Below are 23,785 nucleotides of genomic sequence, written 5' to 3'. Positions count from 1 at the left end.
GACATGCATGGTAGCACATTAAATCTGTGAAGATCTCAGCAGAGGAGGAGTAAACAACTCCACAAACAGCATTACCAGCTTCACTTATTACTAACCAGACTGACTTTATTTAATGTTCATTTGAATGAAATCAAGTTGTATTTTAAAGTCACCATGATGGTGTTTAGCGTTTGCTTTAGTTGGACTCTTGACCCTTGACTTCTTAGTATAACATTTTCTCTGACTGCTATAATTGTGTGTTTTTAAAGCACAATTGTTGTGGCAAAAAAGTTTAGAGAAATTGAAATCAGGTGATATTGATGAATTCCTGATCTTATTCAGTGTCTAATGTTTTGATTATAAAGGACTGTTTACTTTTAATGTTTTATAATCAAAGCCGTTTAATTTTACAGCATGAGAGCAATGTTGTTTATCAAATAATATAGAGGATTTTAAAAACATTTAGTGCATTAAACTTTTTCTCTACATTATTACTTAGCCATCAAGAATCAGTGTATGACTCTCAACAATGGTGACAATCAATTAAATGCTTTATGCTGCAGTGCATGCTGGGTACCACCAATCAAAACTCACCCTTATCTCCCAGCATGCATTGCGGCATTAATAAATTATGCAGCTGGATTTTTTGTAGCTTGTTTTATGCTCAGAGTTGATCTGATTATCTGGACATTTTGTTTGATTGTCACCATTGTTGAGATTCATATGCTGTTTCTTGATGTCTGTGTGCATCTAAGTACTGCCGTAGATGAAAGGTTTTTGTGCACTAAATAGTTTTTAATAACCAAATATTTCATTTACAACATTGCTTGATATGCTGTAGAATCAAATTACTTCTATTATGAATAAAACCTCAAGTCCTATATAATCACGGCATTAGACACTGAATAAGATCAGGGATTCAGGCAATTACATGATGATATCATCATCGTAATCAGCCAACACCACCTGATCTCATGGCTTTTTTTGCTACAACAATTGTGCTTTATAAACACTCAATTATAGCAGCCAGAGATATTTTCATTTTAAAGAGACAAGGGTCAAGAGCACAACTAAAGCAAATGCTAACCACCATCATGGTGACTTTAAAATACAAAATATGATTTCATTAAAACGAAAATTAAATAAAGTAAATCTGGTTAGTTTTAAGTGAAGCTGGTAATAAGTGTACGGCCATGCATTTCACCTTTTTGTCTGGTTTATTCCAACCAAAATTCAACGATTGCCCAATGTTGGAGCTTGACGTTAAACAAACGTTGGGTTTAGACGTCAACCCGATTTTCATTTTCAACCAAAATCCAACGTCTGACCGACGTTGTAGTCTATATCCTGTGCCTGCTGGGGAGAGACACGACTTGACCACAGACCACGTCTCTGTTCATAATATGTAAACACTCAATTATTTTGAAGAGTCGCCCTGGTCGCAATATTTATTCTGATTACTTTTGTGTGATAAAGATGACTGATAAAGCTATTATATGTACCTAGTATGAGAAACAAAATTATTTTTCTGTGTCCATATTTGACTAATAATAATGCAAAAAATTGCACTTCAAATGAACATTTCTGAGATTTTTTTTTTTAATCTTTAATAGTCTTTAATAATAAATATATGTCCAAATGGATATATGTTTATATACAGTCATGGTCAAAATTGATGGCACCCCTGATATATATGATAAAAAATTAAGGTGATGAGTGTTTGCTTTAGTTGGGCTCTAGACCATCATATGTTTACTTTAATATTTACTGTTGTTTGTCTGCTGTTATTGATTTATAACAGTCAAATGAACAAAGAAAAAGTGTGATCTGATAGTGTTGGTTATGTTTTGACATAATCATGCAGTGATCTGAAAAATGAAACTTATTGGCATAGTTTGGTTTAACTTGTTAGCAGCAGCTCTGTGATTCTACAGCATATGATTATCAGCAATTTTCTTATAATCCAATATGTTTAATAAACATTGTTCTGATCAAAACACTTTCACATGTATTTATTTAGAAACACAGACATCAATAATCAGCCTGTGAATCTCAACAATGGTGACAATAATAAAGCATGTTGCAGTGACTGCCACCAATCACAACTCATTAATGGCTCCCATCATGCATTGCGGTATGAATAAATTATGATCTGAATTGTCTATGTAATTTCCTTTTCCCAATTGTCACCATTGTTGAGATGCATAGACTGAATCTTTATGTCTGTGTGTGCCTAAAAGAAAGATAAAAAAAAAATAGAAAAAAAGAAATAAAAGAAATAGAGTAGAAAGAAGTAGAAATACTTTATATTATTATCTAAAGTTCTGGATATTTATGCAGAATCACAGTTATGCTATAATCAACAACATAAGTCAAAAACAAAAAGTTCAAATAATGATTGTCATAACATAACCAACACCATCAGATCACTTTTTTTTCTTTGTTCATCTGGCAGTTGTAAGTCAGATACAGCAGCCAAACAAAAATTAAAGTTAATAATTTAAGGGTCAAGAGCCCAACTAAAGCAAACACCCATCACCATAACGGTGGCTTACAATTTGAGATTTTCTCCTTCAGTGATTCTGCTTGTTAACAACAACAGGTGTTCATCACTAATGCTCAATCATCACTCAATTGATCACTTAATTGTCTCATTAACTTTAACACTGCTTCAGTGTTACTTTAACACCATGTAGAGTGGGACCATATGTGCTCTAAGCAGTGTTAATTTAACATTGGGGAATTTACTGTGTACTCTTCATCCCTGTTTGCACCAAACACATCTGCTGGGTTTGCTGCCAAAAAGCCCTTTTTTTTTTTTTTTTATCTGACCACAGAATCCGGCCCCCTTTGAAGATCCAGTCATGTCTGACCACTGAATATGCTGGAGATTTTTCTTGAAACCCTCCCAAACAACATGTGGTGATGTAGGGGTTGTTTGATTTTTTTTTTTAGGCTTTCTGACCCCCAAGACTCAACTAATCTCTGCAATTCTCCATCTGTGATCCTTGAAGAGTCTTTGGCCACTCAAACTTTCCTCCTCACCATGCATTAAGATAATATAGACACACGTCCTCTTCCTGGCAGATTCGTAACATCTTTAGTTGATTATAACTTCTTAATTATTGCCCTGATGGTCAAAATGGGGATTTTAAATTCTTTAGATATTTTCTTACAGCCACTTTCTATTTTTGTGATACTCAACAATCTTTTGCTGCACATCAGAACTATATTCTTTGGTTTTACACATTGTGATGGATGATTAAGGGAATTTGGCCTTTGTGTTTCCTCATATTTAAACTCCTGTGAAACAAGAAGTCATAGCTGGACAATTTCATGTTCCTAGTCAAGATCAAAAGGATAAACAATGCAGATTTATTTTTTACAGCCATTTTTTATCATATTTATCAGGGGTGCCATCAATTTTGACCATGACTGTATAGGGCTATACAGCCATCTACTGGCTACACAACCGTATTACAGATGATAAATACTGCATGACTCCGAGGTAAATGTTTAGTACTGTAAAATCCCTTAAAACATTTATATAATTTGTTTTGAATAAATATTTGAAGTCTGCAACTTGTTACTGGGAGTTCTAAGCAGTTTGTGTTGTTAGATTATAATACATTTCCTCTCTCATTTTCCAGGGAGTGGGGCAACTTTTCCATAAATAAAATTCTGATGCTGACACAGAGGATGGAGTGATAGTACCAGAGATCCACTGTCCCTATCAGACAATAATCTTAGTTTGTTCAAACACATCACCTTTTGAATGAATGGGATCTTGATCTTCAGACACCTGATTTATTTTATTTTAATATAAACTAGCAAATATTTAAATGTCCTCTAGATTAAAACAAACACAGTTCACAAGTACACAAGTACACAAGTACACAAGAGGTTGCACTTTATTCTTATTAGTCTATGCTGATCTTGGATTACATATGAATGTTAAGGGGATAGTTCACCCAAAAATAAAATTCTCTCTTATTTTACTCAGCCTCATGCTGTCCCAGATGCATTTTACTTTCTTTCTACAGATAAAACAAATTAAGATTGTAAGGAAAGTAATCCATCTCTGCGAGTCCTAAAGACGCTTTAAAAACCACACACAGTGAGCGTGACGGTAATCCATGAGACCTCAGTGGATGAATCAATGCCTTCTGAAGTCAAACAATAGGCTAGATAAAAGAAATACTAATAATGTAAACTGTTTTAACTGTTAAAAATCACTTCCGACCAACTGTCTTACGTACATGGGTTACAATTCACTTGTATTATGGACTCACAGAGATGGATTATTTCCTTAAAAATCTTTGTCTGTTTATGTGAGGAAGAAAGTCATATACATCTGGGATGGCATGAAGGAGAGTAAATGTTGAGAGAATTCTCATGTTTTGGGTGGACTATCCTTGTACTACTTGTATCCAGTCACTGCTTTGTTACTTGTATTGCAACAGAAACTGTTCAAAGAATCATTGCATCATTTAAAATGTATATGAATTTTAAGTATGTACACTGAAAAAAATGTGGAGTGACATTTACTTAAAAAAAGCTAGGCAACTTTTTCCACACAGAAAGTGCTTGTAATCTTTACTCGGGCTATTTCAATTAGTAATTAATTGTAAAAGTAATTAAATTGAACAAATTATAATTGAGTAATAATTAATCAAATTAATTCCTTAAAAGTTAACCATTTAAAATGAGTACAATTTACAAAATATATTTTATTGCCAACATTGAAGACACCTGGTGTTAACAAGCAGAATCACTGAAGAAGAAAACAATAATTAAAGTCACCATTGTGGAGATCAGTGTGTGCTTTAGTTGGGCTCTTGACCCTTAAATTAATAACTTTAAGTTTTGTTTGGCTGCTGTACATGAGTTATAACATCCAGATGAACAAATAGAAAAGATGATCTGATGGTGTTGGTTGTGTTTTAACATAATCATTATTTCACAATCATTTGACCTGAATCACTGAACTCATATAGAGTCCAATTTTTGAGTTAGGTGAACTATTAGAGGTGGGCGGATCGATCCTGAAGTATCGATACTGAAGTATCGATACTGACGTGTATCGAAAAGGATTGATCCTCACATAAAAATATTGATCCAAATGTGTGTTTTTTTTACCAGTAATTTTTATTAATTTAGCACGCAATTCAGTGCGTAAAATAAGCTTCTAAGTGGAAAAATAAGCGAATGTTAGCAGATAATTGTGTATGATAGAACTTTTTCTCCTATCTGGATACAAGACGAAACCAATCAATCACAGAGAGCGTTGGATGCTGGTGCTTCGCTGAGCTCACAGGCCCAGTGCGTTTGGGAAACGAAGCCTTGCTTACAATGCTTAGATGACAGAGAAACAATCGGGAGTTATTTTGCAATAAACAAAGCAAAAGTGTATATAACGGTTCAAAATGTTGACGTCAGTAAGATTTTTTTAATGAAATTAATATTTTTATTCAACAAGGATCGATGCATTAAATTGATCAAAAGTGACAGTCAAGGGTTTTTCACTGTTAAAAATCTACTTCATATATGCTGTTCTTTCAACTTTGTTCATCAAATAATTCTGCATAAAATGTATCATGATTTCCACAAAAAAATATGAAACTGTTTTCAACGTTGATGATAATAATAAGAAATGTTTCCTGAGCAGCAAATCAGCATATTAAAATGAATTATCATCATAACTGGAGTAATGATGCCGGAAATTCAGCTTTGATCACTTGAATAAATTACAGTTTACTATGACATAGAAAACAGATAGCCTATGTTAAATTGTAATATTACAGTTTTTACTGTATTTTTGATCAAATAAATGCAGAAGAGAATTAAAAATCTTACAGACCCCAAACTTTTGAACAGTAGGCTAGTGTACAATAGTACTTTTACTATAATTAGGGTAGTTTTGTAAAAGTCACTGACTAATAATAATTGCAGGCGAGTTGAGAGCACAAATCACAAAATATTTAGTAGTCATGAAAACGTTCAGATTTAGCATATTAATGATGCATTCACCTCATATCATGACACACATGACACACACTGTCACATCATGACACACTGCTCTCGCACAGGAAAGTGCATACAAGTTCAAGTGCATGCTTTTAAAATGAAAAAGTATTGGTATCGGTATCGATATCGGCGATACTGGCCCTGTATTTACTTGGTATCGGATCGATACCGAAATTTGCAGTATCGCCCATAAGGTTGCAAAATTCTGGGAATTTTCAAAGATGGAAACTTTCCATGGGAATTAATGGGAATTTAAGGGAATTAACAGGAATTTATGGGAATAAACGGGAATAAACTGGGAATTTTCAAAGTTGAAGGTTGGCTCTTATAGGGAACTTAAATATAGTTGAGGAAAGTATATTTTAGCATAATCTTGACTAAAACAAACAGATGCCATTCAAATACACTTGAATATCCATGCCATTCCTCAATCACATGCACATAGCACACTGCTTACTGCATGGCTATTGAGACCACACCCCCTACTGGCACTGTGCATGCCTCCATCACATGTACAGAAGCCCAAAGCACAAGACTATTGAAGGCACACATTTGAGCCTGTGGACTAAACAAAGTGAAGTAAGTTTTGATGATATTATGGGGAAATATATTTATTCAATGTTTAAATTGCAAATATCACATACAAATGTATTCATCTAGTAGATAGCAAGCTGATAAGTTAGATGCTAAATAAGCTAGCATAACTTTATTTACCACATAAGTAGGGCTGGGTGGTATGACGGTATATATCGTTACCGCAGAAGAAAATGTCAACCTGACAGATTTTTTTATTCCGTGTATACCGCAACATGTAAATAAGTAGGCGTGGTTAACTCACGTGCAGCGTGCGTGAGACTGAGACACTGATATTTGTCAAAGAAACATGAAGAAAGACCAAGAGGATCCTTACGTTTTCAAAATTAACGTGATATTTCCAGGGGGAAGGCGCAGAAGTCAACTAGAGCAGTGCAGCACACTGAAAGTTTAGAGAGACGCACATGCTCGCAACGGGGCTTACTTGACAACAAGTTCATATATCAATATTTAAACGAATAGAAATAACCTTAAATAACGTATCTATCCGTCTCTTATGTGTACAGTTACTTTCAGAGTGGACGCGCAAGCGGTTGCCGTGGTAATGAATATTTCCAAAATTCCCCAGCTTAACTTCCCATGGAAATTTACCGGAAACTTTCCGGAAATTTTCCACCCCTTTGCAACCCTAATCGCCCACCCCTATGAACTATATTAATTATAGCAGCATAATATTTTTAGCCTGTTCAATGCAATCCAAATGATCAAATCAATAATAAAATACATATATATATATATACACTTTTTTAAGGCACACACACACACACATCAAGATTTTGCGTATGAATCTCAGCAATGGTGACAAACAGATCACCTCTGATCATAAGCTCATTATTTATTCATGCAGCAATGCATGACAGGAGCCATGAATGAGTTTTGATTGGTGGAACCCAGAATGCACTGCAACATGCTTTATAAATGTCACCATTGTTGAGATTCACAGGCTGATTATTGATGTCTGTGTGTCTCTTTTTTTGTATAAGAGAAACTTTTTGGAAATTATTTTTGTTTACATTGTAAAAGTTACAAATATTCTGCCGTACAAGGCCAGTGCTGCTATAATTAATATAGTTAATCTAACTAAATTGAACTCTATATGAGTTCAGTGATTCAGGTCTAATTCTTGTGAAATAATGATTATGTTAAAACACAACACCATCAAATCACCTTTTCTATTTGTTCATCTGGCTGTTATAACTCAGGTACAACAGCCAAACAAATCTTAAAGTTAATAATTTAAGGGTCAAGAGCCCAACTAAAACACACACTGATCTCCACAATGGTGACTTTAATTATGGTTTTCTCCTTCAGTGATTCTCAGAGGTGTCAAGTAACGAAGTACAAATACTTCGTTACCTTACTTAAGTAGAAATTTTGGGTATCTATACTTTACTGGAGTAATTATTTTTCAGACGACTTTTTACTTCTACTCCTTACATTTTCACGCAATTATCTGTACTTTCTCCTCCTTACATTTTAAAAATAGCCTCATTACTCCTATTTAATTTCGGCTTGTTTTCATTCCGGCTTGTCGTCGTTAAAAAAAAAATGGGCCAATTGCACAAACGGTTTAGATCTGAGTCCCGCCTCCTGAATACACAGCGCTAAACTGATTGGCGTTGTGGTGTATTTCTAACTTGTGAGAGGCTGTAGTCACATTTGGTTGTGCGAAGCGCCAAAACTCCTCTGAAGGAAACCTAGATGCGGTAAGCAAGGGAGAAATCGGGGCAAATCGCATCAAATATTGAGAGAGAGAGAGAGAGAGAGAGAGCATTAATTGCATTTTTTTCCTTACATTACTTTTATACTTTAAGTAGTTTTGAAACAAGTACTTTTATACTTTTACTTGAATAAAAAGCTTGAGTTGATACTTCAACTTCTACAGAAGTCTTTTTAAACCCTAGTATCTATACTTCTACCTGAGTAATGAATGTGAATACTTTTGACACCTCTGGTGATTCTGCTTGTTAACACCAGGTGTCTTCAATGTTGGCAATAAAATATATTTTGTAAATTGTACTCATTTTAAATGGTTAACTTTAAGGAATTAATTTGATTAATTATTACTCAATTATAATGTGTTCAATTTAATTACTTTTACAATTAATTACTAATTGAAATAGCCCGAGTAAAGATTACAAGCACTTTCTGTGTGGAAAAAGTTGCCTAGCTTTTTTTAAGTAAATGTCACTCCACATTTTTTTCAGTGTATTCTGTATTTGTAATTGTGCATTTTGTATAGTAATGTATATCATGAGAATACTGTGCATATATTATGCAAATAATGTTTTGTGGATTCTGGTCTTTCCTGTCACAACATAATTGCATCCAAGACCTTCACTCTGATACTTGTGTATATGCTTTAGTGACAATAAATAATGTAAATTTATTTTAATTCATATTTTCAATTACATTTGAAATTTCAATTACATTCACAATTGAAACGGTTGATGATTGTTAAAATATATTTACAATTTTAAATGTTAGAAGATAGTATTAATTAAATGAAATAACTAAATACAATTATAAATGTAAAATAAAAAATGGCAACAAGAACATTCTTTGTGTGACATATGTAATGAAAAGCCCTTTGAGGTCTGTATCTGACAGCAGGCCACGACTGTAATTTTCATATTGTTTAAATTCCTCTTATTTAAGTGATCATTAATTTTGATGGTGTAAATGTATATCATGCTAACAATGAGTAGTATGATGGCCATAGTTGCCAACCTTGATTACCTGGTTGAAGTGAAACTTTCTTGACGGCTGAATATATCACACACGTTTGCTAGTATTTTCTTTAAATTGTAACAGCTGAACCTAATCAGAGCCTAACATGCAAAAGAATCATCAGGAATAAACAAATATTCTCCGAAAACATTGGACACTATACAATATTTTAAGTATTATATACAGTACTTTAATGTACAATTACACATGAATAGACTGAATAGATCTCTTGTGCTCCTAAAAGCTTCTGTCGACAAACATTTTTTTTTAAATAAAAAAACAAACATAACTTAATATCACAAAAATGAAATAGAAAGCTGCGATTACAGACGCTCACATCCACACATAAACACACCACTTACGTCTTCACTTTCAGGTGAAGAAGCTGTCAATCAAAAACTCAGTAGCCAATGAGAACACACTGCTACTAGCCCCGCCCCCACGAGAGAAATGTGTCAGAACGGCGAACGAAACTTTAGAAGCTTAAACGAAAACTTAAGAAGCGTAAATGAAAACTCTGGAAGTGCATTTGTAAGTTCAGATCAGCGATACAAATATGAGAAATAGTTAGCAAAACATGCAGTGTTTTAAAAATGAAGTCAAAAAATGTGCCTGCGATTTATTCTTTTTCAGTTTCAAAGATATTTTATTCAGTTTTAATTGATATTTTCATTAGTTTCTTGAAAAGTTACATTCATTATTATTGGCACAAAAGTAATTCCATAGTATTTCTGGACATATCTGTAAATATGCACTGTAATATCTGATCTTGCCACTGTAAAAAAATTGCGCTGTAAAATAATGAAACAATAAAACATCAACATCTAAACTTCTGTTAATTCTCAGTAAGAAGTTTTGTACTTGTCTCACAGAAATAAAATTAAACTGGTTAAAGGTAATAATGAAACAAGGCAATGCTGTTTGTTTCTGAGTTGTTAAATCAATGATTTTGGAGTTAATGAATTTGTGGTTCAGTGCCATGTTAATTTAGCCTGGCTGCGCCCTCCTACGCACTTCCGCTTAATTTAATTTTCCTTCAGTACTACGTCTGGGACTGCTGTATATTCTTAGGTTTCCAGAAATCAATTTTTTGTAGGACCAATCAGCGAACAGAGGGAGTGGCTGAGAACGATGACGTTGATGTGATCACACACATGACTGGCGTCGGCCAATAGTGTGACGTACAACACAGACGCGCTGCTCTATCAAACTACGTGAAAAGACTCGAGGCACAGAGAGAAGGAAATGAATAGTGGAATAAAGTCGTTATTTTTGTTTGTTTTTGCGCACAAAAAGTATTCTCGTCGCTTTATAAACTTTATAAAAGACAGACATCTTATTCTAAACATAATCCTCTGATCATTCGGACTTGTTGTTTCCGGCCGATTTCGGCGCATGACATTACGTTACGACCACACGTTAGCGATTGGCTATGGCAGATCCTGAGTGACTCTGGGCAGATCCAATAGTTTTGAACTTTAACAGAGAACCCGCCTACAAGGAAGTAAACGTTTCTCAATGGAGAGAGGCCAGACTCTCTGTACAAATGAAATGTACGAGAGTCTGGTAGAACCAGGCTAATGTTAATTTCAGCTCTGCATAGTTTCTGCTTAAAAGATGTCAAAGCGAAATGATTCATAGCATAGAAATAAAGTAAGATTTATTCTATATATTTAAGATCCTGTTGTACATAAAGCAAGATTGATTTGTTATTGTTTCAATGTTGATTCGATGTTGGTCTGCTCTCAGGGTGTATACTTAAATTATGTAAAATATTGTTTTTACCTTGCATTAAGGAATTCTGCAAAGATTCCTCTGTCGTTGGAAGTTCGCCTGTCTTCAGAGATTCATCTGTCTTCAGGAATCCCTCTGTCTTTGAAAATTCTTTTGTCTTCAGAGATTCCTCTGTCTTTGAAAATTCTTCTGTCTTCAGAGATTCCTCTGTCTTCAGAGATTCCTCTGTCTTCAGAGATTCTTCTGTTTTCAGAGATTCTTCTGTTTTCAGAGATTCCTCTGTCTTTGAAAGTTCTTTTGTCTTCAGAGATTCCTTTGTCTTTGGAGGTTCTTCTGTCTTCAGATATTCTTCTGTCTTCAGAGATTCCTTTGTCTTTGGAGGTTCTTCTGTCTTTAGATATTCTTCTGTCTTCAGAGATTCCTTTGTCTTTTGAGGTTCTTCTGTCTTCAGAGTTTCGTCAGTCTTCAGAGATTCCTTTGACTTTGAAAGTTCTTCTGTTTTCAGCGATTCCTCTGTCTTTGGAGGTTCTTCTGTCTTCAGATATTCCTCTGTCTTTGAGAGTTCTTCTGTCTTCAGAGATTCTTCTGTCTTCAGAGATTCCTCTGTCTTTGGAGGTTCTCCTGTCTTCAGAGATCCCTCTGTTTTTGAAAGTTCTTCTGTCTTCAGAGATTTTTCTGTCTTCAGATATTCATCTGTCTTTGGAGGTTCTTCTGTCTTCAGAGATTCCTCTGTCTTTGAAAGTTCTTCTGTCTTTGGAGGTTTTTCTGTCTTCAAAGATTCCTCTGTCGTTGGAAGTTCGCCTGTCTTCAGAGATTCATCTGTCTTCAGAAATCCCTCTGTCTTTGAAAATTCTTTTGTCTTCAGAGATTCCTCTGTCTTTGAAAATTCTTCTGTCTTCAGAGATTCCTCTGTCTTCAGAGATTCCTCTGTCTTCAGAGATTCTTCTGTCTTAAGAGATTCTTCTGTTTTCAGAGATTCCTCTGTCTTTGAAAGTTCTTTTGTCTTCAGAGATTCCTTTGTCTTTGGAGGTTCTTCTGTCTTCAGATATTCTTCTGTCTTCAGAGATTCCTTTGTCTTTGGAGGTTCTTCTGTCTTTAGATATTCTTCTGTCTTCAGAGATTCCTTTGTCTTTTGAGGTTCTTCTGTCTTCAGAGTTTCGTCAGTCTTCAGAGATTCCTTTGACTTTGAAAGTTCTTCTGTTTTCAGCGATTCCTCTGTCTTTGGAGGTTCTTCTGTCTTCAGATATTCCTCTGTCTTTGAGAGTTCTTCTGTCTTCAGAGATTCTTCTGTCTTCAGAGATTTCTCTGTCTTTGGAGGTTCTCCTGTCTTCAGAGATCCCTCTGTCTTCAGAGATTCCTCTGTCTTCAGAGATTCTTCTGTTTTCAGAGATTCTTCTGTTTTCAGAGATTCCTCTGTCTTTGAAAGTTCTTTTGTCTTCAGAGATTCCTTTGTCTTTGGAGGTTCTTCTGTCTTCAGATATTCTTCTGTCTTCAGAGATTCCTTTGTCTTTGGAGGTTCTTCTGTCTTTAGATATTCTTCTGTCTTCAGAGATTCCTTTGTCTTTTGAGGTTCTTCTGTCTTCAGAGTTTCGTCAGTCTTCAGAGATTCCTTTGACTTTGAAAGTTCTTCTGTTTTCAGCGATTCCTCTGTCTTTGGAGGTTCTTCTGTCTTCAGATATTCCTCTGTCTTTGAGAGTTCTTCTGTCTTCAGAGATTCTTCTGTCTTCAGAGATTCCTCTGTCTTTGGAGGTTCTCCTGTCTTCAGAGATCCCTCTGTTTTTGAAAGTTCTTCTGTCTTCAGAGATTTTTCTGTCTTCAGATATTCATCTGTCTTTGGAGGTTCTTCTGTCTTCAGAGATTCCTCTGTCTTTGAAAGTTCTTCTGTCTTTGGAGGTTTTTCTGTCTTCAAAGATTCCTCTGTCGTTGGAAGTTCGCCTGTCTTCAGAGATTCATCTGTCTTCAGAAATCCCTCTGTCTTTGAAAATTCTTTTGTCTTCAGAGATTCCTCTGTCTTTGAAAATTCTTCTGTCTTCAGAGATTCCTCTGTCTTCAGAGATTCCTCTGTCTTCAGAGATTCTTCTGTCTTAAGAGATTCTTCTGTTTTCAGAGATTCCTCTGTCTTTGAAAGTTCTTTTGTCTTCAGAGATTCCTTTGTCTTTGGAGGTTCTTCTGTCTTCAGATATTCTTCTGTCTTCAGAGATTCCTTTGTCTTTGGAGGTTCTTCTGTCTTTAGATATTCTTCTGTCTTCAGAGATTCCTTTGTCTTTTGAGGTTCTTCTGTCTTCAGAGTTTCGTCAGTCTTCAGAGATTCCTTTGACTTTGAAAGTTCTTCTGTTTTCAGCGATTCCTCTGTCTTTGGAGGTTCTTCTGTCTTCAGATATTCCTCTGTCTTTGAGAGTTCTTCTGTCTTCAGAGATTCTTCTGTCTTCAGAGATTTCTCTGTCTTTGGAGGTTCTCCTGTCTTCAGAGATCCCTCTGTTTTTGAAAGTTCTTCTGTCTTCAGAGATTTTTCTGTCTTCAGATATTCATCTGTCTTTGGAGGTTCTTCTGTCTTCAGAGATTCCTCTGTCTTTGAAAGTTCTTCTGTCTTTGGAGGTTTTTCTGTCTTCAGAGATTCCTCTGTCTTTGAAAGTTCTTCTGTCTTCAGAGATTCCTCTGTCTTTGAAAGTTCTTCTGTCTTTGGAGGTTTTTCTGTCTTCAGAGATTCCTCTGTCTTTGAAAGTTCTTCTGTCTTCAGAGATTCTTCTGTCTTCAGAGATTCCTTTGTCTTTGGAGATTCTTCTGTCTTCAGAGATTCCTCTGTCTTTGAGAGTTCTTCTGTCTTCAGAGATTCTTCTATCTTCAAAAATTCCTTTGTGTGTGAAAGTTCTTCTGTCTTCAGAGATTCCTTTGTCATTGGAGATTCTTCTGTCTTCAGAGATTCCTCTGTCTTTGGAGGTTCTTCTGTCTTCAGATATTCCTCTGTCTTTGAGAGTTCTTCTGACTTCAAATATTCATTTGTCTTTGGAGGTTCTTCTGCCTTCAGATATTCTTCTGTCTTCAAATATTCATTTGTGTTTGAAAGTTCTTCTGTCTTCAGAGATTCTTCTGTCTTCAAAGATTCCTTTGTGTTTGAAAGTTCTTCTGTGTTCAGAGATTCTTCTGTCTTCAGAGATTCCTTTGTCTTTGGAGATTCTTCTGTCTTCAGAGATTCCTCTGTCTTTGGAGGTTCTTCTGTCTTCAGAGATTCCTCTGTCTTTGAGAGTTCTTCTGACTTCAAATATGCCTTTGTCTTTGGAGGTTCTTCTGCCTTCAGAGATTCTTCTGTCTTCAGAGATTCCTTTGTCTTCAGAGATTCTTCTGTCTTCAGAGATTCCTCTCTCTTTGAGAGTTCTTCTGTCTGCAGAGATTCTTCTGTCTTCAGAGAAAAAAAAGAAAGAAGAGGAATCAGTATTTTTACAAATTAATTACAATGAAAATGTATGTACTGCCAGTGCTTTCGCTCTACAAAGCTAGACCCAGCTAACAGACTTTTGTTATAAAACTTCTGCTATTTATAACTTTTGTTATGTAGTAGGACATTGCTGATATAATTAAGTATAATTAAACCTTTTTCTCTTTGTTTATCTGGCTGTTATAATTCAGGTACAGCAGCCAAACAAAATCTAAAGTTAATGATTTGAGGGTCAACAGCCCAACTAAAGCAATCACTGATCACCATAATGGTAACAAACCAGTTACGGGTTTTCTCCTTCAGTGATTCTGCTTGTTAACATCAGGTGTCTTCAATAATGCTCAATCATCACTCAATTAATCACTTAATTATCTCATTAAATTTAACACTGCTTCATTGTTACTTATAACACTCTGAGTGTGGACTAGGGCTGGGCGATATATCGCACGATATTGTTATGCGCATCTCATCAGTAAAGCCGGTTCCTTGATTAGTAGTAAATCGCCATCACCTGCTTTCAGATGGAGCGGCATTTACTACAAAGAGCCGTAGTTAACTGACAAGCTGAGCCATATCGCATCAATATCGCGGACGTATCGCCAGCGATAATTAATGCGATATGGCTCAGCTTGTCAGTTAACTACGGCTCTTTGTACACAGCAAAAACTCCAGTGTTAAATTAACACTCCTAGGAGTGTATATGAACACTCAAGAGTGTTGAAGTTAATGAGATAATTAAGTGATTAATTTAGTGATGATTGATCATTATTGAAGACACCTGATGGTAACAAGCAGAATCACTGAAGGAGAAAATCACAAATTGTAAGCCACCGTTATGGCGATCATTGTTTGCTTTAGTTGGGCTCTTGACCCTTATATATTTACTTTAAATTTTAAAATACTTTTACTCTTTGTAGTGTGGATTTTCCTGTGGGGTTGAAAGGGTTAACAGTGTAATATAAAAAGACACACCCACAAAATGTATTTTAACAGTAATAAACTGTTGCCAGTAGTTTACTGTACAAATTATTTTTTGTGTCACCATTGTGCTGAAGAGTAGAGCCTGTGCTTCAGTCCAGGAGAAGATCTAGAAATATTGATGAGTTGCTGCATGTTGCTTTATTTAACAGACAGTGACTGTGTAGTTGCTGGTCCAGTGGAAATCTTTTATGTGCAATAGTTTTTTAGTGGTCTCAAATGAAAGAAGTTCACAGTAATTCTTTGCTCACATTATTTATGCATTATACATTTTAGTTAATACATTTAAATGAAAGTTGGTCAATTTAAGGCAGTTGGTTTCTGCAAGTGAAATTAGTTAACTTAAGTTTTAATTTAGTACATTTTTACAGTAACATACTGTAGATTACAGTAAAGAACTGTACAATTAACAGTATATTAACAGTGTTGCCAGTATTTTACTGTAAAAAAACCTGGTAAGGTCTAACAGTGTAGCCTCTATGGCAGTGGTTCCCAAACCTGTCCTGAAGGACCCCCAACACTGCACGTTTTCTTTGTCTCCCTAATCAAACACACCAGTTTCAACTCATCAGCTCATTATCACATGGGTTAATGAGCTGATGAGTTGAATCAGGTGTGTTTGATTAGGGAGACAAAGAAAACATGCAGTGTTGGGGGTCCTTCAGGACAGGTTTGGGAACCACTGCTCTATGGCACTGACAGGAAGAACGAAAGACTCGGACCCGAACCCAAACTCGAGACGAACTAATTACCAGTGGATAATTTTAGCAGTTTTGAAGTTCAAGTACTTAAGATAAGTACATAGAATACCCTTCTCTGTGCCTTTATTTATCAACCTCCCTATTATAATATATTATAATATTTGTTATGTTCTATGGTACCATATTTTGACAAATTATTAATTTTAGGCGATTTTAATATACATGTGTGTTTGTCCCTCTCATCCTTTGGTTAAGGAATTTCTTCAAATTATTGACTCGTTTAATCTCACTTTGTCCATCACAGAAGCTACTCATAAACAACACTGTAAAAATGAATACGCTATATTTACTCAATAAAATTGTGACAACAGATTACAAGCAATATTATTAATTAAATTGAACAAATTAGAATTGAGTAATAATTAATCAAATTAATTCCTTAAAAGTTAACCATTTAAAATGAGTAAAATTTACAACAATTTTTTTAAACAAAAATATCTAAATGACAGACAGACGTCAAAGATGAATTAAGAACTCTTTTTTTTTTTTATTGCCAACATTGAAGACACCTGATGTTAACAAGCAGAATCACTGAAAGAAGTAAACCATAATTTTAAGTCACCATTATGGTGATACGTGTTTGTTTTAGTTGGGCTCTTGACCCTAAATCAATAACTTTATATTTTGTTTGGTTGTTGTTTCTTGAGTTATAACAGCCAGATGAACAAAGAGAAAAGGTTATCTGATGGTATTGGTTATGTTTAAACATAATTATTATTTCACAATCATTTGACCTGAAACTCTGAAAGCATATGCTTAAGCATAAGCATTCTTGTGGTGTTCCTCAGGGGTCTATTTTCGGCCTGCTGTTGTTTTTGCTGTATTTGCTCCCTTTAGGCTCGATTTTTCAGAAGCACAATATTCCATATCACTTTTATGCGGATGATACACAGGTGTATCTCCCTTTGAAAAATGGGGATAATTATGACATAAAGTCTTTGTTGAACTGTCTTGAGGAGGTAAGAGGCTGGCTGGCAGCTAATTTTTTTAACATTGAATGACTCTAAAACCGAAATGGTAGTTTTTGGATCACCATCTGCTAATATACAGATTAAAAAACAACTGGGTCCTTTAAGTGGGAATTCTCATGCTTATAACAAAAATTTGGGAGTGATTTTTGATAATGGCCTTAAATTTGACAAACAAATTAACTCAGTAGTGAAGAGTAGCTTTTATCACTTGAGATCTATTGCGAAATTAAAAGCATTTTTAACAGTAAATGATTTGGAGACAGTGATTCATGCCTTTATTTCATCCAGGCTGGATTATTGTAACTCGCTGTACCTTGGGGTGGCTAAGTCTTCCTTATCCCGTCTACAAATGGTACAAAACGCTGCCGCCAGGCTTCTTACTGGTACTCGAAAGAGGGAACATATTTCGCCTTGCTTCGCTTCACTGGTTGCCGGTCGAATACCGTGTCAAGTTCAAGGTATTGTGGTACGTGTTTAAGGGGTTAAATGGCCAAGCTCCTCAATACATTACAGATCTTCTCCACCGGAAATGTTCTAGACCAGGGGTCCTCAACTCTGGGCCGCGATAAGTTAATGAAATAATTAAGTGATTAATTAAGTGATGATTGAACATTAGTGATGAACACCTGCTGTTAACAAGCAGAATCACTGGAGGAAAGAGAAACACAAGAACTACAACTGACTTTAGCCACAGCCTTAGATAAAAACAATTGAAGAGAAAAGAAGACATTCAATTTGTGAAGATCTTAGCAGAGGAGGATTAAACAACTCCACAAACAGCATTACCAGCTTCACTTATTACTAACTTATTACTTTATTTCTGTCACAAGTCTACATCATTTATTGCTGAGAGTTCATATTGATGTGTTAGTGATCCACAAAAAATTATGCCACCATTATGGTGGTCAGTATTTGCTTTAGTTGGGCATGTGACCCATTAGTTTTTCTAAACCAAGCTTCTTTTAAGTGTTTGCAATAATATTTCATGATAAACACTTGGACATTGCTGAAGAAAAGGACAAAAGAACAAAAATTATAGTTCTCTTACGAGAGGTTCTCTCGTACTGCTTAATATCTTATGCTATGGGGAAATCTCTGCTGCGTTGCAGCAGCATGCAGACATGCAGACAGGCAAGACAGCTCGCGTGCCCATTAGCTGCTCTGCGGCAACTGCAGCAGCCTATCGAGAAAGGCCCCGTGACGGCCCCACACCCCAGGGCCCGCACACATAAAATCGTCTCATGCCAGTGCCCACAAACACTACACGCTGCATGTCCCACAGTTTCTGTAAAAAGGAAACCAACACACACGCAGTCAGGTTACACCGACGGTGTTTTCAGTGCAGTAAATGTGCCCGCTGTCCCGCGCCCACATTCACTCATAAACATAGCAAAACCTACGGGGTTCCCCCCGCTCGCTCTCTCGCAGCAACCCGCTGTCAGAGAGTTGAGCGCGGGCAGGCTGCCAGCTGTGTTCAACACGCCCTCCGCCTTGAACGCTGCAAGCGTGATGTTTGTGTTTCAGCACACCAGAGCTCCCCGGCCGCCACCATGTAGCGACCAGAGCCCGAATTTCATTCAACCCCTAGCTATTCATGCAAGTGCGTGGGCAAAGCTTCCCGGGGTATCAGAATGGGTGCTGAACATCATAAAAAGAGGCTATTCACTACAGTTCGCTCTACGTCCCCGCCGTTATGCGGCGCGAACCGAAACTACGGTGAAAAACGAAGTAGCACATCTACTTCGAGCCGAAATAGCGAAACTATTGAGCAAAGGGGCCATAGAGCCTTTATCTCAAGCTCAGAGCGAAGGGGTCTGTACAGCAGATATTTTCTGGTACCGAAAAAAGACGGGGGTCTCAGACCCATTCTAGATCTAAGACAGCTGAACAAAGCGCTTTCAAAACGCCGGTTCAGAATGCTCACAACCAGGAAAATCCTCACGCAAATTCGCCAAGGGGACTGGTTTATGTCAATAGATCTGAAGGACGCGTATTTCCAAATACAAATAGCATCATGTCACAGGCGTTTTTTGAGATTCGCCTTCGAGGGCCAGGCTTATCAATACACAGTCCTGCCGTTCGGCTTGTCCCTAGCACCCCGTACATTCACGATGTGCATGGACGCAGCGCTCGCACCCCTGAAACTCCGGGGCATGCAGATTTTGAACTACCTGGACGATTGGCTGATTCTGGCTCGATCACAATCAGAGCTCATAGAACACAGGACCATATTACTCGAACATCTCGAGAATTTAGGTCTCAAAGTCAATTGGGTGAAAAGTTCGCTATCTCCCAGTCAGAGAATCTCTTTTCTGGGCTTGGAACTGGACTCGTTGTCTATGACAGCACGGCTATCGCCGCAGCGCAGACTAGACATCCAGTGCATGACGAAATCCTTCCGCCGCGGCACTATAGTCCCGGAGGTTTCAGAAAATGCTGGGTCTCATGGCCTCAGCTTCATCAGTGCTCAAGCTGGGTCTGCTTCGCATGCGCCCGCTGCAGTTCTGGCTGAAAGCGCGAGTACCTCGGCGAGCGTGGGCCTCTGTTCTTTTTCGCCTCAAGATCACTCAGGAATGCGTCTCAGCCCTGAAATCTTGGAAAGTGACCGATCGGTACCGGTCAGGTGTAAGCCTGGGGACTCCCTCAAGTGTGAAGGTGGTGTCCACGGACGCCTTCACCTCGGGATGGGGAGCGCTGCTCGAGGGCAGACCGTTCTTCGGCCAGTGGTCGGAACGGGAAAAGCTCCTACACATAAACTGTCTGGAAATGTTGGCAGTCGACAACGCGCTGAGGCGTTTTTGTCCCCAAATAAAAGGACACCATGTCTTAGTCCGTTCGGACAACACGTCGGTGGTGTCCTATATAAATTGCCAGGGAGGTATCAGATCCCGAAACCTTTACAGGCTGACGGAACGCCTCCTGGTTTGGGCTCAGCACAATCTCCGCTCGCTCAGAGCAGCGCACGTGCCGGGCCATCTGAATTTGGGACCAGACAGACTGTCCAGAAACAATGTCCCGGCAGGAGAATGGTCCCTACACCCACAGACAGTCCAACTGCTGTGGAAAACTTTCGGCAGAGCGGAAATAGACCTGTTTGCGTCTCAAGAAAACGCTCACTGTCCGGAGTTTTTCTCCAAGAGCAGGGATGCGCTGGCCCATGTCTGGCCCCGCTGCCCGCTCTATGCTTTTCCCCCAGTCACGCTCCTGCCTCAGGTGATAGAGTGAATCAGGGAAAACGGAAGCTTACTGCTACTGGTGGCTCCGTTCTGGAAGAACCAGGCTTGGTTCCCAGTACTGATGCAGCTGATAAGCACTGCCCCTTGGCCAATACCAGTGAGGAAGGACCTTCTCTCTCAGGCCAAGGGCTCGATCTGGCATCCTCACCCAGAGCTATGGTCCCTACATGCATGGACCATCAATGGGTACCCGCTAACCTCCCAGTGGGAGTGTTGAACACGATCACGCAGGCAAGGGCCCCCTCTACGAGACGGCTCTACTCCTCAAAGTGGTCTCCCAGCCAGCACAGCCATGTGGGGCCCAAATGGGTTTGACCTGTGCTATCTAACTGGGACCCAGCAAGTTTTGTCCAGAGTTTCCATGTAGGCCCCACATGGGTTTGCCCAGATGAAATGAACACTGCTTAGTGTGCACACTACAGGCTGTTTAATGTAACACTTTACAGATAATTATGTGATTGAATAATGATTGTGCATTATTGATGAACACCTGCTGTTAACAAGCAGAATCATTGAAGGAAAGAGAAACACAATAACTACTTCCAGCCACAGCCTTGGATGAAATCAACTGAAGATAAAATACATTAAATCTCTCAAGATCTGATTAAACAACTCCACAAACAGCATTACCAGCTTCACTGATTACTAACCAGATTGACTTTATTTCTGTCAGATGTCTATAGAAGTTCTTATTAAGAATTAACAGAGGTTAAGATGTTGATTATTTATTTGAAAGTAATAGTTTGGTTTGATGTTACCATTATGGCGATCAGTGTGTGCTTTAGTCGAGCTCTTGACTTTTTAACATTAGTTTTTCTCAGGCAGCTGTGTCTGTGTGTTATGGCGAGAACAGCAAGAAAAAATGCAATCAGATGATCTAAGCTGATTGATGATAAGAATATAATCATCATCATGTAGTGGCTTAATTCACTGATATTATGTGTGTGGTGTGTGGTGATATGCTACTCTTTTTATTTTATCGTAGTGATTCTACAGCAGGAGATCCAGCACAGTTTAATCAGAACATCAAATGTTTTTTTTTTAAAACACCATTTACACATGTTGGACTCCAGCAAATTCTACTCACACACAGACATCAAGAATCAGCATATGAATCTCAACAATGGTTGCATGCTTCATGCTGCAATGCATTCTGAATGCGTCATACGAAACTTATCCATGGCTCCCAGAATGCATTGCAGCATGAAAAGCGTGTCACCATTGTTGAGATTCATATGCTGATTCTTGTGTCTGTGTGTGAGTAAAACTCACAGGAGCCAAAAATATGTAAATTGTGTTTTAAAAATCATTTGATGTTCTGATTAAACTGTTCTGATTAAACTGTGCTGGATATCTTGCTGTAGAATCACAACAATAAAACAAAATAATTAACATACTACCCGTATAAACCTCACACATAATATCAGTGAGTTAAGCCACTAAATGATGATGACTCTATTCTTATCATCAATCAGCTTTCATCATCTTATTATATTTTCTCTTGCTGTTCTCGCCATAACAAACAGACCCAGCTGCCTGAGAAAAACTAATGCTAAAAAGTCAAGAGCCCGACTAAAGCACACACTGATCCATAGGCGCCGATTTATGTTTTCCTCCGTGGGTGCTCATGGGCGCACGCCCTTTAAAAAAAAAAAAAAAAAAAAAGTTGTCAAAAAATGTTTGCATTTCAGAACCTTAGGAAATGGACAGCGGCCGATACGAACACGCACACCTATTTACTTGATAATAAAGCCGTAAAGTAGGCTATCTTTCAACTCAGGACAGCGCCACTTCTCACAAATACAGACAGGATTGGAGATGAAAAGTTTAACTGACACGTAACCGCGATCAGCTTCGTGGGAAATTAAGAATCAATGTCACACAACAGAGTCCTGCACGGGTCCGATTTTGTAAACCCGCAGTTCTTAAAACTGCATCCGACCCGTTTACCGACAGCAGCACTAATTTAAATCCGCACCCGACCCGACCCGAAATAAAATCAGTTTATACTATCACATTATAGACACACTTACAAAAATGTTATTGTTTATTGGCAGATCATACAGAAGTTATCACACAACCATTAACACAATGACAACTTCATCCGGTACATGAAGAACATGGCTAAAATGACCACAAAACTGAGTAGCCTTATAACATTTTACCAGTCGAACAGACGCGGCTACAATACTATATCTGCCACGCAATTTCGTCTAGCCTACATCTGACAATGTTGGGTTCAAACACGCCCTGCACACCACACGTACTGAACAGTGTTAAATTTGACAAATACTGTTCGATAGAACGGCTTGGTTTGTTACCACAGTAACAGTTATCTGCGTGCTTCCTCAGCGATGAAGTTCCACATTTGCGGCTATCCGAAAATGCATGCAGCAAGCCTTTCACAACATTGTTTTCTTCAGTTTTGTCGACAACTTTACCATCTCCACTAGCTATTCTTTTCTTCACCTACTCAGCATCCATCTCGACGACTGCAAGCAGATTGCGCGCGCGGTTATGATGACTTTTTAAAAGTGAAAGTAGGTATAGAGACTCCTGGGAGGGTGTGTCACGTGGCCACAAATAAACTGATGTGGATTTTAAATTATTTTATTAACTTGAAATACAGGCATATTTTTGTAGATGTGTTCCTAAAAATGTGCATATATATGTTTTACGTTTGCACGTGATTGTTTTAAGCCCGTGTTTAGACCCGTGTTTAGACCCGTGTTTCCCCCGTGTCCGACCCAACCCGCACCCGTTTGAGCAAAATTTGTGGGTCATCTGAACCCGTGCAGGACTCGGTCACACAAGTCCACACAGTAAAAAATATATTTGTTGACTCACCATTGCGGTTAATTCTTCAGGGGGAACGTGCGACATAACCAATCACAGTGTGACAGACGCTTCACATAGCACCAACTGCAATGTTTAATTTTAAATGAATGTAACTGGCAGTTTGGCACACGTGGGTGCTCGGTATTTTCCGTGGGTGCTCGGTATTTTCCGTGGGTGCTCGAGCCCCGGAGCACCCACGGTATCGGCGCCTATGCACTGATCGCCATAATGGTAACATCAAACCAAACTATTACTTTCAAATAAATAATCAACATCTTAACCTCTGTTAATTATTAATAAGAACTTCTGTAGACGTCTGACAGAAATAAAGTCAGTCTGGTTAGTAATAAGTGAAGCTGGTAATGCTGTTTGTGGAGTTGTTTAATCAGATCTTGAGAGATTTGATGTATTTTATCTTCAGTTGATTTCATCCAAGGCTGTGGCTGGAAATAGTTCTTGTGTTTCTCTTTCCTTCAGTGATTCTGCTTGTTAACAGCAGGTGTT

At 37.7% G+C, this 23,785-nt stretch overlaps 1 protein-coding gene across 1 annotated transcript in view; it reads right to left on the bottom strand.

Annotated features, from left to right (window-relative positions):
- The window catches only part of LOC311285737 (uncharacterized protein), a gene marked incomplete at its 3' end in the record, with an annotated part of 86,757 nt that overhangs the window by 42,966 nt on the left and 20,006 nt on the right, over positions 1 to 23,785 (bottom strand). The window contains exon 5 of the mRNA XM_084435770.1: positions 11,116 to 14,461. Within this exon, the coding sequence (XP_084291896.1) occupies positions 11,116 to 14,461 (3,346 nt within the window). The remainder of the gene's footprint in view (positions 1 to 11,115; positions 14,462 to 23,785) is intronic.

The sequence above is a fragment of the Rutilus rutilus genome (assembly GCF_951802725.1).
Source record: "Rutilus rutilus genome assembly, contig: SCAFFOLD_47, whole genome shotgun sequence".
NCBI classification, from domain to species: domain Eukaryota; kingdom Metazoa; phylum Chordata; class Actinopteri; order Cypriniformes; family Leuciscidae; genus Rutilus; species Rutilus rutilus.
Note: the sequence above shows the minus strand (reverse complement) of the source record. Positions and strands in the feature narration are given on the sequence as shown.